General features: G+C 35.5%; 1 protein-coding gene across 1 annotated transcript; it reads left to right on the forward strand.

Moving 5' to 3' along the window:
• The first annotated feature begins 13,877 nt into the window (after positions 1-13,877).
• On the forward strand, positions 13,878-16,521 carry LOC120196996 (cation/H(+) antiporter 19-like). The gene is made up of 3 exons (XM_039198651.1): positions 13,878-14,135; positions 14,243-15,244; positions 15,331-16,521. The coding sequence occupies exons 1-3, from the start codon at positions 13,941-13,943 to the stop codon at positions 16,519-16,521; spliced, it is 2,388 nt and encodes a 795-aa protein (XP_039054582.1). The 5' UTR covers positions 13,878-13,940.
• The last annotated feature ends 1,422 nt before the right edge of the window (positions 16,522-17,943 follow it).

The following is a 17,943-nucleotide window of genomic DNA, read 5'->3' on the forward strand; positions in this document are numbered from 1 at the left end:
CATGCGTAGGTAAAGGAAAGAAAAAAGGTGTAGAGTGAGGAGCTTAGAGAGCATATCTTTTGTGGAATCAAATCTACATCCCATATTAGTAAGAACAATATTTTATGTTATTTTAACTTACTTTGTGGCATGTATATTACATATGTTATAGTTTCTCTTATATAAGAGTTATAAAATGGTTTTGTAATATTAAATTAATATTGTCTTAATATAGATAATATTAGGTATAATTAGTAGCATGAATGAATAGTATTTTATGAAATTATATTTTAAATCCTATCTCTATATCATTCCATAGTGTATTGTCGCTTGAAGCGATTAGTTTTGAAGGATCCGAAAGGTTACGAAAATATAGTGATAGCGAAACATTGAATCCTCTATCTAATGTAATATCAACGTTATCTACCAAGAAATTGTTGCTACAAGGATGCCAAGATTTATTGGCTAATGTGGTGGATACTCGGACTTCAGAGGTTAAGTTGAAAGATATTCCAATTGTTCGAGAGAATCCATATGTTTTTCTAGATCAGTTACCGAGATTGCTTCCAAATTCAGAGGCAGAATTTAATATTGAGGTATTTCCATGCATTGTACCTATTTCCATGGCCCCATATGGAATGGATCTAACTGAGTATTGAAACGGTCCTTAAGCTTTTTAGGGCTATGGCGGGAAGCGATCCAACTTAATCTTGAAAAAGGTTGGGTTTTAAAATAAATACATAAATAATCAAATTTAGAGTCGCAATCGACCTTTGGGTTAGGTAGGTTAAATACCTAAAAATACATTTTAAAATAATTTTAAGAAAAATAATTTTAAAAGATAAAAAAATGATATGTGTTTAACCAAAAACTCTTTTTGAAAATGGTTCGGGAGTCAATTACGTGTGAGGAAGGATTAACACCCTCGCAACGATCGAAATCAGTACTTAAACGATTATATGTCATCTAAATATTGAAATTGACAAACTTGAATATATATTAATTATGATCCTTTTTAGAAAAATATAAGGGGTATTATTTTGCGCGAACAATTCTCAAAAATAACTTCCTTGTCAGTTAAGGGGACATTTCAATGGATTCCCCATACAAAATAATATTACACAAATACATATATTAATTATATTAAAAAATTCATTTGAATATAAAATTTATTATTTTATTCGAACAATTCTTGGAAATACACTCATTGTCAGTTAAGGCACGTTTCTATAAATTCCTCGAGTAAAATATTATTTAAAAATATTATAAATAGCAAGTAATTAACAATATTGCAAATAATGGATCTAAATAATAAAGATTGTGACTTTAGGGATTAAATCATAAAACCAACAAGAAGTCAAGGCAACCATGGCAAATGTTTTACAAACTAAGCATTACAATTATAAATAGACCAACTTATATCGTTCGAGATTAAAATGAACATATTTAAAATAGATAATTCAAATTAAAATAATCATAAAGATAAAATAATAAATATAAAAGGACTAAAATAATAAAACTGGAAAATTAATGGCTAAAAAACAAATTAAATAAATAACACAACACATACTGTAAAAATAACATATTACAAACACTGAAAATGTAATAAATCCATATATTTCAGACCGAAATACAACTATTCAAAATTACCTGCTGGAAATCGAAATAATAAAAAATAAATAGCTTACATTAGCTAAAATGAACACGCGTAACTAAAAAAGGCAAAAATCATAAACTTATGAAAAGTTGTAATTTGGGGCTAAAATGCAAACTCTCGAAACATGACACCCATCTCTCGCAAATATCCCATAATATTATGATAATAGCAGTGACTAAAATATAACATGTACAAAATAAAAAGGATTGAATACAATAATAAGCCATTTTCAATTCATGATCAAAATAAATAGATTATAATAGTGATGGACTTAAGGTGCTATTAACCCATGCGATAAACGTATGGAACCCTAACGCCAAAATGACACCATTTCCTTGTGTGGTTATAAACGACCTTAAGGGTTTTTAGAACCCTAAATAATTTTAACTCCCCTCATATGTTTCTCTCATTCTCCCCCACCCTTCCCCTTCTTTTCTTTTTCTTCTTAAACCCTCCGGCCACCACCTCAATCAGTCCCGAAGATGGACTGATGACCCCCTAAAACTAGAGCCAACCCTTCATAACTTGAAACTGAGACACAAATCAACCTTAATAACACAAATCGACCCAAAAATTAAAAGAAAAAAACTACCTTCGATGTTAAACCCAAGCCTCCTCGTCACCGGTGAAGTAAACCCATGGTGAGCTCATCTTTTCTTCCTCTCTTTTTTTATTCCGTTGTTATTGTTTATTTTCTTTTCGAAAAAACTAACCATGAATAATCTCCTCTCTTTTTTCTTTTTTGAACACGAATACTACTTTTGGAAAAATGGTTGCCTCCCCATTTATGTTTTTTCTTCGGATGTAAGTCATGATATTCATAGGGAATGATTTCCCTATATTTGAGCAAGTAAGATATCCTCGATTTTTGAGATTAAATTATTTTTATAGGTATTTTCTTTATTTTGTTTTTACTTGTTGATTTGGTGAACTATTTGGCCTGAGGTGATGACGTCGGGGTGGTTGAACGGCTGCAGGAGTGGTCATGATCAATTGGCTGAAACAGTGGCGGTGGCGCAACTCTTTCCCTACTGGCGGTAGTGGTTGTTGGACACTTTAGGGTTTTAAACCTAGTTGTTATGTTGGGCTTGGGTTTGGGCCATTTGTATTACTTGTTTGGTTTAGGCAAAAATGATTTGGCTTGTTTATGTTAGGCCCGATCGGGCTTGTTGTAATTTTGGGCCCAACTTCGTGTTTGTATCCTGGACAAAAAACGATAATAAGAATTAATAATAATAATAATAATAATATAAATAATAAAATTATTGCTATTAGATATTAATAATAACCCAGAAAAAATGGGTGTATACAACTGTCCCTCTTTGCACATGCTTGTGCTAACAAGAATAAGGCAAAGATAGAAAGACTACCTGTTTTTGTATGGTCCCGTCTCGACATTGTCTCAAGTGAGACCGAAATATAACCTGAAGGATTTAATCATCACGCTCGAAAGAGTTACTGATGACCCAAAGGACTTACTAATTTTGGAAATAATTTACTGGGTAAGAAACTTTCGAAATCGCTTTCTTACTTTTCAAAAATTTCATTTTCTAAATACATTAAATGAGAAACTTTGAAAATTGTTTTCTCATTTTTCGAAAATCATGTGGTAATGTCCTGCCCGAAGGTCTTATAGATGGCCCAAAGGACTTATCATCTTCCTCTAAAGACTGACAGATGACCCGAAGGATTTAATCATCATACTTGAAAGACTTACTAATGGCCTGAAGGACTTATCTATTTGGGAAATAATTTATTGGGTAAAAAACTTTGAAAATCACTTTCTTACTTTTCAAAAATTTCATTTTCATAAAACATTAAATGAGAAACTTTGGAAATCTCTTTCACATTTTTGAAAATCATGTGAAAACATCCTGCCCAAAGGTCTTATAGATGGCTCAAAGGTCTTATCATCTTTCTCGAAAGACTGATAGATGACACGAAGGATTTAATAATCATTCTTGAAAGACTAGTGATGGCCCAAAGGACTTATATATTTGGGAAATAATTTACTGGGTAAGAAACTTTGGAAATCGCTTTCTTGCTTTCCAAAAATTTAATTTTTAGAAAACATTAAATGAGAAACTTTTGAAACTGCTTTCTCATTTTTCAAAAATCATGTGAAACATCCTGCCTTAAGGTCTTATAGACGGCCCGAAGGGCTTATCATCTTGCTTGAAAGACTGACAGATGACCCGAAGGATTTAATCATCATGCTCAAAAGACTTACTGATGGCCCAAAGGACTTATCTATTTGGGAAATAATTTACTGGGTAAGAAACTTTGGAAATCACTTTCTTACTTTTCAAAAATTTCATTTTCAGAAAACATTAAATCATAAACTTTGGAAATCGCTTTCTCATTTTTTGAAAATCATGTGAAAAACATCCTGCCCGAAGGACTTATCATCTTACTCGAAAGATTGACAGATGACCCGAAGGATTTAATTATCATGCTTGAAAGACTTATTGATGACCCGAAGGACTTACCAATTTGGGAAATAGTTTACTGGATAAGAAACTTTGGAAATCATTTTCTTGCTTTTGAAAAAAAAATAGAAAAATATTAAATGAGAAACTTCGGAAATCGCTTTCTCATTTTCCAAAACAACTTAATGGTCGGGTAACATGCCCCACTTCAAAGTAATGCTTCTTCTATGGATTAGCCCCCTGTTCTTCAGGTTTTTCCTCTCTAAACATGATTCCTTGTATTTGAGGTTTGAATTCTACCTTATACTTGTTAGGATTTTGACATCATGAATCTTCTCTTTTCACATGAAAATATTGAGAGAAAAAAATGATGTGTTTATGTATGAAACATGAATGAAATTAAATGTATCAATATAATGCATGTTCTTTTATGAAAATGATGTTCTCATGAATGCATAAATGTTGATTCAAACTTCATTTGACTCCAAAATGGAGAACTCGATCTTCTTTCACTTGATCACTCCTCTAAGGGTTTACTCAGATATCAGTGTAGCAACTTATGATTTCATACTTGCAACTTTGAAGAGTCTTCTGATTATCTTATGTCTTTTGCATCTTCTTTACCTCTCATTTGCATTAGAATATCAGAAGAAACGTTTCCTGAATTCTTGGTAAAGTCAGTAATATGATCTTTATGCTTATTTCTATCATTGACTCAATTACTGTCAGAGTTGTTCTTCCAGGATCTTACAGTGTTTAATGCTCGGTTGGTTTGTTTTTCAAGGTAGGCTCTGCACAAATCATGGTTTTCCCCTGACACTCCAAGTCATAAGACTCACTCTGAATGCCTTTTGGTCTAAATTTTGTTATCTTGACGTGATCTAGGTCTTTGTTCATGCCCTAAGGTGGGTATTTTCATGGCTCGTCCCTACTTGGGTGCCAAATTCATAATTGACTGGTCACATTCTTGCATTTTTTTCTATACGCTGGGATATGTGCCCCTTTCAAATATGGCGATCATATACTTCTCGACGGGTTACTGACAATGTCACAAGGAAGTGTTACAAGTTCTATCCTCTATCCCTTTTAATTTCTCAAACATACTTGCTTTCAAGATTATGGAATCCTTCATTATTCTGCATTGTTTATTCTTTTTCTCCAACAGAAGAAAAATTAATCTCACCATTTTCCAGGACCTTTCACATTTTAGACTATCATGTTTGAAAATGTTTTTTCTCCTTTTTTATTTTAGAAATCAAAGAATGAAATAATTTTGTAAAGTATTACTGCTTAATGAAATATCACAATTGAAACAAATCGCAAACATGAGTTCACATAATATCAAAAGATCAACAACTCTTTTAATATTTTCAAAGTTATAGATCTTTGACAAGTGTCAAAATTGATATGTTGGCTTCAGGTTGGCTTCCTATTTTCTAAGGTTTCAGTCACCAAAGATGTCATCTCTTTCTCGGTCATTGTGAGCATTATAACATGCCCCTCTTCCTTGGCTTGATATTTTAACCGGATGCGGAAAAAATGACGCAACTATCATAATCAGTTACTAGACTTTCTAGAACACTTTTATTTCAGTTCTCTGAAATCTTCCATTTGTTCAAACTTCACAGACTTCCTTAGCAGAGGTAGTGCAGAGACATCAGTCTAAATATAAAATTCCGGAGTGCTTTTGTGAGGTTGACTATAACAAGTGTTCTTAAACTCCCTTAGTCCATTTTACTGAAAGTCATTACTAGTTGAATTCAGCTTTATTGTAAATACCTGTATCAGACTAGATGAAGGGTTAATCTCATCACATAGTCTTCGACTTGAGAATTATAGTGGAGTAAGCACCAAACTGTCGAGTACCCGAGAAATGTCATGGTTTGAATGTAATCTACTCATAAAGTCAGGGCTTTTGAATTTCCTCTATAACCAATTGCTTTAGTGGAATAGCTCAGCTTTATTGTATAATTTATAATAATAATAAATCTATTAACCTTTTGAGTATTCAAATTATAATTTCTTAAGCTCGTCAAAAAGAACCTGTTATAGTCTGTGTATTTGATGGTCAGACAATCCCATATTTAGAGCTTAATTCCTAAACAGCTGACTTATACTAAATCCATCCACTCTAATATTCTATTTGTGAAGATTAGGATCATCACTAAACATCCTCAACATAAGTGTAGCCTAGTCAATTTTACAATGTCATACACAAGAGATGGCCATGTTATCTGCTCCTATGCATACCTGAATACCAAGCCTCTTGTTCATTTCCTTATGAGAGGAGAAGGCTATACTAGTCCCCACAATAGAAAAGTATGATGCTCGTGTGTATATTCTGGGGTAAGGTCGAGGGTCCTTGTTTTATCAAGGTTCAATATTGTCACTTTGTCAAATATTTATAACTCTAATCATTTAAAGAGTTTTTAATTCATTTGATATTCAAAGAACTACAAAATTGCAAATTTGATTCAATGTTCACCATCCTTAAAGTAACACAATATCATTTAAAATATCCTTACAAAAAAGCTGAGAAATGAAAAAAAAAATTCAAACAAGATGCTACAAATAGAATAAAGCTCCATGATGGATGAAATGATATCTTCCTAATTAGGATGCTCCATCACTCATCTAATGAAGTGTCACTTGACTCAATAGGATGATATATATTATGCTTTGATGCCCCAATCGAGTTCGTCATCCACTGTTCCACAGTTCTTGTGTCAACGTCCCATTTTCAACAAGCATCTCTATATCCTTTAACAGTGGTGTACAATTCCCAGTAGAATGCCCATATGCCCCAAGGTGGAGATCACAGAAACTATCTTGATCATAGCTATAGACAGAAAGGTTTGGTGGCATTATCGTTGGCCTCGGTGTGAGGTATTGACCTCTAATCAAATGAGGGTTCATATCTGATATAGAAGTTTGTAACACCTCTAAAGTATTTTTTTATCGTGATACTTTCTTTGGTTGGTCCTAAGGACTTGTTGTGCATTTTTTTTGCGGTTGTGAGAGCTCTGGACCTGAATTCATTTACCTCATCATCTTTCGCTTCTTGATCGGTTGGGCTTTTGGAAGTGACTTTTAAGTTTCCTTCATTGATTGCATTTTAAATTAATTCCCCAGCTGTCATAAGATCCTTAAAGTCCCATATTGTTTGTGCCAGTATTAACTCGAAGAAAGGATCGGGGATAAAATTATGGACCATATATGATATTTCTTCTTCTAGCATGAGAAGTTGACCTTGTGCTGTCGCCCCTCTCTATATTAGGGCATATTCTTTAAAGCTTTTAGTAGCTTTCATCCTTATTCCATTAAGATCCTGACGCTTCGGAGCTAAGCCTTTAACATATCGATATTACCACAAAAATGCATCAACTAGATCGACCCACGTCTTGATTTGCTCTCTATTCAAACGATCGTACCATACTACCGCTGGCCCAGTGAGACTATCATGGAAGTAGTGAATTAGAAAATTATCGTCATTTAAGTACCCTTCCATCTTTCTACAAAACATTCTTAGGTAGATTAGGGGACAACTGGTGCCATCATATTTTTCAAAATTAGGCACCCTAAATTCATGTGGGATGGCCAAATCAGGGACCAAGCTGAGCTATCTCGCTTCTAGTTCTATGTAAGAGACATTAACATTTTTCATTGCTCCAATTGCTTCTTTCAATCGCTTGAATTTAACTTCAAATTGTTCTTGAATAATAAGTTTTTTCCATCGGTTTGAGTGGGATGCTCCAGGGCAAGTTATTATTGTCGACATATTAGTCTGATAACACTAATATCCTTTATCTACTATATTCTCTCTATCAGCAGCATTGGTTGCCATCATCTGGATCATCTGATTTGAAACATCTTGCAGAGAACCCGATGCTTGATTCCTCATATCTTGTTGTAACCAGGCCAGCTACTCTTACAACTGATCTTGTGATCCCTCTTGAGATTGCTCCATTGCTTTCATTCGTTTGCTCATAATGATGAGGAAGTAGTATGAATGAACGATCTTGTTATTACTATGATATAACCCTCCATGAATTATTTTCATAACCAATGCATGGAAAATGCTTAAATAAACAAATGCGATGTAAATGCATGTATGCAAAAGGTGTAATTCCAGAGTGACCATCTTAAAACAACTTTCATTGAACACAAAGGTTTTAGTACATCAAACAAACTTTATATATAAGCGATAGCTTTCACTCCTAACTTCTCTATCTCTCTGAAAAGCCAAATTAACTTTCATTCATGCTCGGGTGTTGAGTTGTCCATCTGCTTCAATTCTCTTGCATAGCCAGCTAAATGAACCAATTTGTTAGCCACATTACTTTCTTGGGAAACAATTTCTTGTATGACATCGTCTTTTTTCTTCATCTTCTGAGTCAACTCTTGGTGCTGTAAACAATGTTGTTCATTCTTCCTTGTAAGAAAGTCTTTGTGGTTACGAAGTTCTCGTGCAAGATTAATATAATCATCTACAATCGTCATCAATATCTTGTTCTTGGTTCTAATGGCTTCTAGCTCAGCATCATTCTCACGCTTGTGGTGCTGATATGAAGCTTTCATGTTGGCTATAGACATAATCAACATTTGATTTTCTGCTTGACATTTTCCCAAATCAATAACGGCTATATTGCGCCTTTCTTCTACAATCCGTAAATCATAAGAGAACTTATTGGCTCAACATTCATTCATCTTACAATTCTTTCTTTATTGTTCAACATCATTTTTCAGTTTAGTGACCTATGTTGTCCACTCTTCTGATGTATTTTCTATGCCAACATTTTTAAATACTTGATTGATCCTTTGAAAATCATCACGTATGGCTTCCATCTCTCTGTTCAGTTTATCACTTTCACTCCTCAAATGACGAACTTGAGCTTTGTATATTAGAAAATCTTCTTCCTCCTAGATGTCCCCACCAATTCCTTTACCTTTAAACACAATAGGCTCCACCTTAACAGAACAATTAGCTACCAAACTAGGTCGACCTTTCATCTCAAACTGTAATATTCCATGATCCAAAAGGAGCTGGACTCGATGCTTGAAGGCAGTATAATTTTCAATGGAATATCCTTGAGCTTCGGCATGATATTCACAATGAACGCTGACGTCATACCAATTTGTATGTAGAGGTTACCAAGGTTTCAAATAATGCAGGGCCACCTCCCGAGCTTCTAAAAGCTTATCATAAAACTCCTTATATGGTATAAGGATATAATCAAAAAGAGAGCCACCTTTTAGCTTGGATTAAACAGGAGACTTCGTGTCTATTCCCCCTGACGTTGGGAGTAGACTCTCAGACGCCAACGAGTTCTGATTGCATGACTTCTTTTCAAATTTCTGAACTTCTACATTTTTCACCATTTCCTTGGTGTCTCCAGACAACTTGTTTATACGAATGATGATTGTACTGATTTTTTAGATCGACTAGAAACAACTTGTTCTAAAGTAATCCTTTGTGTATTTAACACCGTGGGATTGTTTTCATCGAACTCTTTTTTTCCTTTTGCATAAGTTTTTTTTCCTTTGGCCAAAGCAGCTATTCTATCCATCATCTTGGAAATTTGTTCTTTTATCTCACTTATCTCCTTTTGCTTTTCTTAGAACACACGATCCTCTGGCGCATAGCTCTCTACTGTTCTTAGAGTTTCTTCAGGATGTCATTCCCTATTTGTATTATAGTTTACTTCATCATGAAACCATTTGTCCATCATGAAAACCTTTTACTATGATGACCACTCACAAATAAACACCTTGATTATGTCATGATCATGCGATGCAAGAAGAAAGAAAACAACATAAAAATAAGTTAGTACAAGTAAGATAATAAGATGACTAGAATTATTATAGAAGAAAATAGAGAAATAAATTAATAAGCTAATACAAAATGAGAATATGAATGCAAATTCAAATGCAAATAGACAAGATGTTAATTTCGAAAAGTAACCACCATAGAACAACCTTCATCAAACCATAATTTTTCCTTACACCAGACAGACGAGCTTCATTTTCTTCATTTACTGCGATTGTTGGATCTTTATACCTCTATTTCCATGGGATTCTCCGTGAGGAAAGTGACTTTGATATCCCAAGAAGGATCTTCTCATTCTTAACTCAACTAGCATCTAACTATTTGGTACCATCTTGATCTTTGTTTAACGAGAGTCTTTAATCCATCTTTGAGCTTTTCTCTCATATATCAACTTTGTTTGTAAGTCGTCACCCTTATGAATTTGACTATCTAGTTATGGAACTCTTATGTCGATATGAAAGCCTTCTGATTTGATCAATCACTTGTGAATTAACACTTTGTTTGATTATGATGTGAAAATTCAAATGCAAACATAAGGCATGTACAAATAAGATAAAACAAAAGAAATTATTAGTACCCTAAAAGCAGAAGAAATATTTATGAAAGGAAAAGATCCTACCCAACATAGTATCTACCCTGAAATGCTTTTATAACAGTCCTACCTAAACATGTTTTCTACCCTCATGCTTTGTTCGACATATAAATCATAACCTCATGCCATCTAGTTTGCATGCTTGTTCGGAAAAAATAAACCTAACCATATACTCTTTTAATTTTCATGATTTTATAAAATAAATAAATTCAAGGAAAAGGTTAGGGTGAGTTTCCCTTTTGTGACTTTTAAAGAACCGCAAACATAGATTCAATATGAAACAAGCAGAGTTTCAATATTCTAATAGGCTCCTCGAATTGTCCTTTGTTGGTACCCCTTTGGCTTGCTAAACCATCGATCCTCACCCATTATAGGCTTAAACGTGTCGAGTTCAATATTTGAGGATACAATTCCATGTCCATGCGAGGAAACTCAATGTTTCTGTTGAAAATATTTTTGTGTTTCGATATAACAAATTAAGTTTAAATGAATTTTAAGATTTTACAAATGATTTTATAAGTATATTCAACACAATTATTTGAATATCAAATAATATCCTTTTCTTGCTTCATGAAAAAGCTAATATGGTATCATAGCACCACACCAAGCGGATGCTGTCTCTGAGGTCGCGTGGCTGAAGACCTTGTTGTTAAACATGGGTGTTGAGTGCGCAGAAGTGCCAAAAATATGATGCGATAACTCGAGTGTTGTTGCGATTAGTACAAACCCAGTGCTCCATGCGCGATGTAAACATGTTGAATTGGACGTACTTTTTGTTAGGGAGAAGGTGGCAGCTAGAACATCGATAGTGAACTATGTGTCTACAGATGATCAGGTTGCAGATGGATTTACTAAGCCGTTCACCAAGCCTAGTTTTTTTGTGTTTCGTTCGCATGTTTCTGTAGAACAAAGTGTCGAAACGGTGAAGAGCAAGGAGAATGTTAGCGAATGAGTATTGTGGCTAGAAGATTCAGGTAGTTGCTGGAAGGTTCAGGTTATTATGGGATTATTATATTTATGTTGCGTGGGGTTATTATAAGTTTGTTACTTCGTTGGTTAGCATTTCACATGTTTTGCACTCTGATTTGTATGCTATATAAATCACTGCTCTCATACAATAAAATTATCCTTTTCTTGCTTCATCAGAAAGCTAATAATAAGAAACTCTAAAAATATAAATAGCGAATTAGGAAATGAATCATTGACCAGTTTGTGTTAGGAAATGGAAAGTGAAACCTACACGTGTACTGCGGACACTTGTAGGATTGAAAGTCAAAGTTATCGACAATGTTTTATTTATTTATTTTGTGCTCTAAACAAATGCTGTTGTTTTCGCTCTGACGAACTGAGAAAGCAGGTAATGTAGTTTTCACTTTGGAGGTTCACTGTCCTTGTCCCCTCTCTGGTTTGTTCACAAGCTTCTTGGCTTCTAGTATACATTCCTACTCTTATGGAAGAAGGGCGTAGCTAGGTCTCGCAATTCCCTCTGACCCGGAGGAATGATAAAGTCTGACAAACCCATATCTTGTATTGCTACCGAGGCCTTGATTGAGCCCTAAAACTGGCACCGGTGGCTGCATATATAAGAAAACGGTAGATCTCATTTTCACTCGATCTTTTCTACACATCATTGGACGGAAATAAGCGGCTTCATCCATATTTTCATAACCGTCCCACCATTTTCATAACCACAGTTTCAGGCGGAGGTTGTAAAGACCCAGTCAGTATGCGTTCTAGCTGATGACTACGAACAGTAAGTAAAACTTGCTTTTTCCACAGTAAAAAATCGACTCATCGAAGATTATGTTCACCTTCTTGTTTGTAAAAGTTTTACCAGCAGTCCCAGAAAACTCCATTGAAGCAAGAAGTAGGGGAAATAGCAGAAGCAAGAATTAGCTGAACCTTAGGAACTTTTGGCGAAAGATACCATATTCAGCTTACAAGAAATAGATAGGAAGTGTAACAACTTTTCATTGAAAATCACTTGACTTTACACGATAGAGGAAGACTACTTTTGTAACCTTCATTTCACACAGTTATCTATAACAACCTTTCTAACAGACTCTCAACTAGCTTTAGCTAACTGCTCAGCTAAACCATAATCATAATGTGCTACAAGTCATATAAGCCGTTAGCCCAATAGCCAGTAGATGGAGGTGCCCACAACGAAATAGGACAAGCTTTCGATACTAGACACCCCAAAGGTCATCCCACCAATCGTCCATGTTTTCCAATGGATCAACCTTCGCAACCTTCACCCAAACAAGTGGTATCGGGGATTCAGTTAAAATTTAATAATTTTTACTAACATGCTATGTCAATAAAGTAGCGGAAATTAACAATCTAGTAATCAAAATAAGACGAACCGATAAAAAAATTGACAAAACCAAACTTTTTCAAAACCGATAACCAATATCAAACAAACTCAAAAAAAGAAATAAGGGAACACTAATGTTATTTACCAATAAAATATGATACAATATTATCTATTAATATAATAAAGGGTAAAATACACATGGTCCCCTAACTATAGATCGTTGTTTTATTGAGTTCTCTGACTATTGAAAGTTACAAAATGACCCCTCTGACTATAGGATTTTTTTTGTTGAGTCCCCTAACTATTAAAAGTTACAAAATGGTCAATCAACTATTCATAAAAAATTAACAGTCGTCTGAGCTGGATGTTAACATGTTGATTATGATATGATAAAATAAGATTATAGAATTATTTGAGTTGTATTTTATGGATCGACTCTCCGTTTACATTAAGTCGTCGAGTTAGTACTTGAAACATTATGTTGGCGAACCAATGCATGAAAGCAATGATGGTGCCAGGAGACATCACTAAAATATGATTTTATCGTATCCCAATCAGTAGGTTAATTTTCAGTTCAGATGATCGTCATTATGGAATATATGAACAGTCGAGTGATCATTTTGTAACTCTTAATATAGATGGTGGACTAAACAAAACATTACCCTATAGTTGAGGGATCATTTTTTAACTTTTAATAGTTAGAGGACTCAACAAAACAATTCTCTATAGCCAGGAACAATTTGTGTAATTTACCCTATAATAAAACTATAAATAGTAATTAGTACGGTTCGAAGTTGCACTTGTTTCCCATATTTATCGAGTTTGAAACGGGAAAAAGAGGTAGGCAAAGCAGACGTGTTTTCAATGGCATAAACATCATTAAAGTGTTTTAATCTCCTCAACAAATCCCCTTTACCTAGCCGGTTGATCAGGTTCCCATGCCTTTTTTTACATTTCATGCATTACTAAATCAATTACTCTTTTGGACATGTTCAGATTTACACTTAAGATTTCGTTGCCAATAAACAAAGTAGTTTGAATCATCATGCATAAGAAACTACTCAAGTGATCACGGGGTGTAGCCCTTTGAGTTATCTCATACTTATCTTTGCTCTTTGTTAGCTAAAGTTGGTTCAAAAATGGCTACCAAAGCTGCCCCTTCTTGTCCAGCGCCGATGAAGGCGACGTCGAACGGAGCTTTCCAGAACGAAAATCCACTCGATTTCGCTCTTCCATTGCTCATCGTTCAGATAATTTTGGTGGTCAGTGTTAGCCGACTCCTTACTTTTGCTCTTCGACCTTTAAGGCAACCTAGAGTCATTGCAGAGATCATTGTAAGTAATTTTCACCTTACTCTTGCTTGTTATTACATTTAAATTCTACTGGAAAAATGGGTGAATGATTATTCAATTTACATGGTAAATGTTATATGTATTTCCAGGGAGGAGTTTTGCTTGGTCCCTCAGCCTTGGGAAGAAACCAAAAGTTTCTAGACATAGTTTTCCCCAAGAAAAGCATGACCGTGTTGGAGACCTTAGCCAACATTGGCCTCCTTTACTTCTTGTTTTTGGTCGGACTCGAGCTCGACATTCGAGCAATTCGTCGCACCGGAAAGAATACCATGGTAATAGCCGCTGCAGGGATCACTCTTCCATTTATTTTTGGCATTGGTACATCTTTTGTTCTTCGTTCCACAATCAACAAAGGAGTTAGCAACATGGTCTTCCTTGTTTTCATGGGCGTTGCTCTCTCTATAACGGCGTTTCCTGTCCTCGCTCGTATTCTGGCTGAGCTCAAGCTCCTAACGACCGATGTCGGGCGGATTGCAATGTCTGCAGCTGCTGTCAATGATGTTGTGGCTTGGATACTTCTCGCACTCGCTATTGCACTCTCGGGATCCGAAAGTTCTCCTCTCGTATCCTTATGGGTACTCCTTTGTGGAATGGCTTTCATTGTGTTTTCCATTTTCGTACTGAAACCGATACTTTCAGTGATGGCTAGGCGATCCCCTGATGGTGAGCCAGTGAAGGAGCTCTACATTTGTATTACATTATCACTAGTACTGGCTGCAGGTTTCATCACGGATATCATAGGGATTCATGCACTGTTTGGTGCTTTCGTGGTCGGCATAATAGTGCCGAAAGACGGTCCATTTTCCGGCGTGTTGATAGAGAAGATCGAAGATCTAGTTTCGGGGCTTTTCTTGCCGCTTTACTTCGCATCTAGTGGATTGAAAACCAATGTTACAACTATAAAAGGTGCACAATCATGGGGTTTGCTAGTGCTTGTTATATTCAATGCTTGTTTAGGGAAGATTGTTGGCACAGTTGGTTTAGCAATGTTGTTCAAGGTACCTTTCGTTGAAGCTTTGTCACTTGGTTTCCTTATGAACACCAAAGGCCTCGTCGAGCTAATCGTCCTCAATATCGGCAAGGACCGCAAGGTATATATATATTCGAATTTGAAATTACTTCTTTTTAAAAATGCTCCACAACATAGATACTAATTTAACTGGTGTTCCATTTGCAGGTGCTTACAGACCAATCATTCGCTATCCTAGTCCTAATGGCATTGTTCACAACCTTCATCACAACACCAATTGTGATGGCGGTTTACAAGCCTGCCAGAAAGGGAACGCCTTACAAGCATCGAAGGATTCAGCGGAAAGACCTCGATACCGAGCTTCGGGTCCTGGCTTGTTTCCATAGTACTCGTAACATCCCAACGTTGATTAATCTGATCGAGTCGTCTCGAGGGATTCGGAAGAAGGGACAGCTCTGTGTATACGCTATGCATCTTATGGAACTATCGGAACGGTCATCAGCCATTTCGATGATCCACAAAGCCCGGAAAAACGGACTACCCTTCTGGAACAAGAAACGTGGGGACCATGATCAAATGGTGATTGCATTCGAGGCATATCTGCAGCTAAGAAGTGTCGTTATCCGCCCCATGACCGCAATCTCACCATTGCATAGCATACACGAAGACATCTGCACCTGTGCAGAACGAAAGCGAGCTGCGTTGATTATCATGCCATTCCACAAGCATCAAAGAGTAGATGGAACAATGGAGTCTTTAGGACACTCATTCGATTTAGTCAACCAACGTGTCCTCAGACATGCCCCTTGCTCGGTCGGTATCCTTGTTGACCGTGGGCTTGGTGGCACCACTCAAGTCGTCGCCAGTGAAGTGTCGTACTCGGTGGTTGTTCCTTTCTTCGGCGGCCAAGACGACCGTGAAGCACTTTCATACGGAATGAGGATGGCCGAGCATCCTGGAATCAAGCTCACTGTCCTAAAATTCACTACCAAGCCCGAAACAGAACCGGATCCTTCCAGGGCCGATGCCTCAACCGAATCCATAAAAGACAAAGAGATCATCTCAGAGCTAGTTACCTTCAAGCTAAAGAACGAGTCTGTAAAACGTGAAGAGATAACAATGGGAAGCAAAGAAGAAATAATTGCTGGTTTGAGATCAATGAACAGCTCTACACTGTTTTTGGTCGGAAGAACGTCACCGGCAATGCCCTTGTCGGAGCGGAGTACGGATTGTCCAGAACTAGGCCATGTGGGGAGCTATTTAGCCTCATCGGACTTCTCCACTACTTCATCCATTTTGGTTATCCAACAATATAACCCTTCCATAAACGACATGGAAAAGCATCCAGATGTCGCCAATGCGGCTTCAGATAATGTAACAGAGTTAAGTAATGTGTGAGAGATAGTGTTTTGATAGATTCCTCAATGGTGAGAAATAAAATCTTTAGGACAAAGAAGAGACCTAACTATATGTTCATTCACATGGGATCTTCAATAAATGGTACTGATAATTGTACATGCTAATTCATCGATATAGGATATGGTTGTGTCCCACATTTTACTACAAATGTTCTGTCATTAAACTGGACACAATCATTGCTGCTATTGCCGTCAGAGAAAAAAAATTAATCCACCTTTTTGGTATACAAATAAGATTATATTAGAATGAATTATTATATATTCGGAGAAAAGTTTTATCTAGATATATTTGATATGTACCACTAATTTTATAGAATAATATTTATAAGGGTAAAGAACGCAAATAGTATTTCGATTATAGGGTATTACTTTATTAAGTGATTCGATTATTAAAAGTTACAGAATGGTCATTCGACTATGGAGTGTTGCTTTGTTGAGTCTCTCGACTATTAAAAGTTACAAAATGGTCACCCAACTATTCATTATGTTCCAAACTTGTCATTTTCCGTTAAAAATTGACGAAATTCTGAGCGGAACGTAACTTGTTGAATGTGATATGATCAAATTAGATCTCAAAATCAGACTATTATATCTCAGTCATCATGTTAAAATCCAGTTTAAACAAACACCAATTTTTTAACAAAAAATGATGAGTTTGGAACATAATAAATAGTCGGATGACCATTTTATAACTTTTAATAGTCGAGAGACTCAACAAAGCAACAATCCATAATCGAAGGACCATTTTATAACTTTTAATAGTCTATGAACTTAATAAAACGATACCTTCTACTCAAGGGATCATTTGCGTTCTTCACCCTATTTATAAATAGTCATTAAATTATGTCAAAAATTAAAAATGATTTTAATTTCAAAATCAAATTCTTTAGTAGCCATCTTAAGCTTTTTTCATTGAAGTGTTCAAATCACTATTTAAGAGAGTTTCATTTTGGTCCTTAAACCCTAAATTAAGAGCGTGTGAAATTGAGAATTTCTAAGTCAAATAGAGAGTTCTTACGTGTTGAGTTGTATACCAAAGTTGTGGATAGGTAGAGTTTCATAGTGGCTCATTTTCCATGACCAGGGATCGGGATATCAACTTTGGTGCTGGTTCAGTCACACACGTTAACCTTGCAAGACAACATTTTCGTCTTCCTTGATGTGAAAAGAAGCCTGAAGTATGGAGAGTGAAGATTGAAGAGAAGGGTTGATTGAAAAGGCTATTTCATGTGGTTAAATGATGTCGAAAAAGAAAAAACATGACATGTCAGTATTATGCCATCTCAGTAACGATAGTTAACATCTAGTGATTGATTTGTTATAAATTAATAACATTAGTGATCAATTCATTAGTTTTAAAACTTTAGTGGGACAAGCAAAAAACTCGAACATTAGTGATCAA

Source organism: Hibiscus syriacus, unplaced genomic scaffold, assembly GCF_006381635.1.
Source record: "Hibiscus syriacus cultivar Baekdansim isolate YM2019G1 unplaced genomic scaffold, ASM638163v2 tig00117038_pilon, whole genome shotgun sequence".
Lineage (NCBI taxonomy): Eukaryota > Viridiplantae > Streptophyta > Magnoliopsida > Malvales > Malvaceae > Hibiscus > Hibiscus syriacus.

Bases quoted from the DNA above. Each gene is read 5' to 3' on its own strand.
- LOC120196996 (XM_039198651.1), top strand. From the start codon at position 13,941: ATGGCTACCAAAGCTGCCCCTTCTTGTCCAGCGCCGATGAAGGCGACG. The intron at 14,136-14,242 runs GTAAGTAATTTT...ATGTATTTCCAG, and splicing joins GAGTCATTGCAGAGATCATT to GGAGGAGTTTTGCTTGGTCC. The intron at 15,245-15,330 runs GTATATATATAT...TTCCATTTGCAG, and splicing joins ATATCGGCAAGGACCGCAAG to GTGCTTACAGACCAATCATT.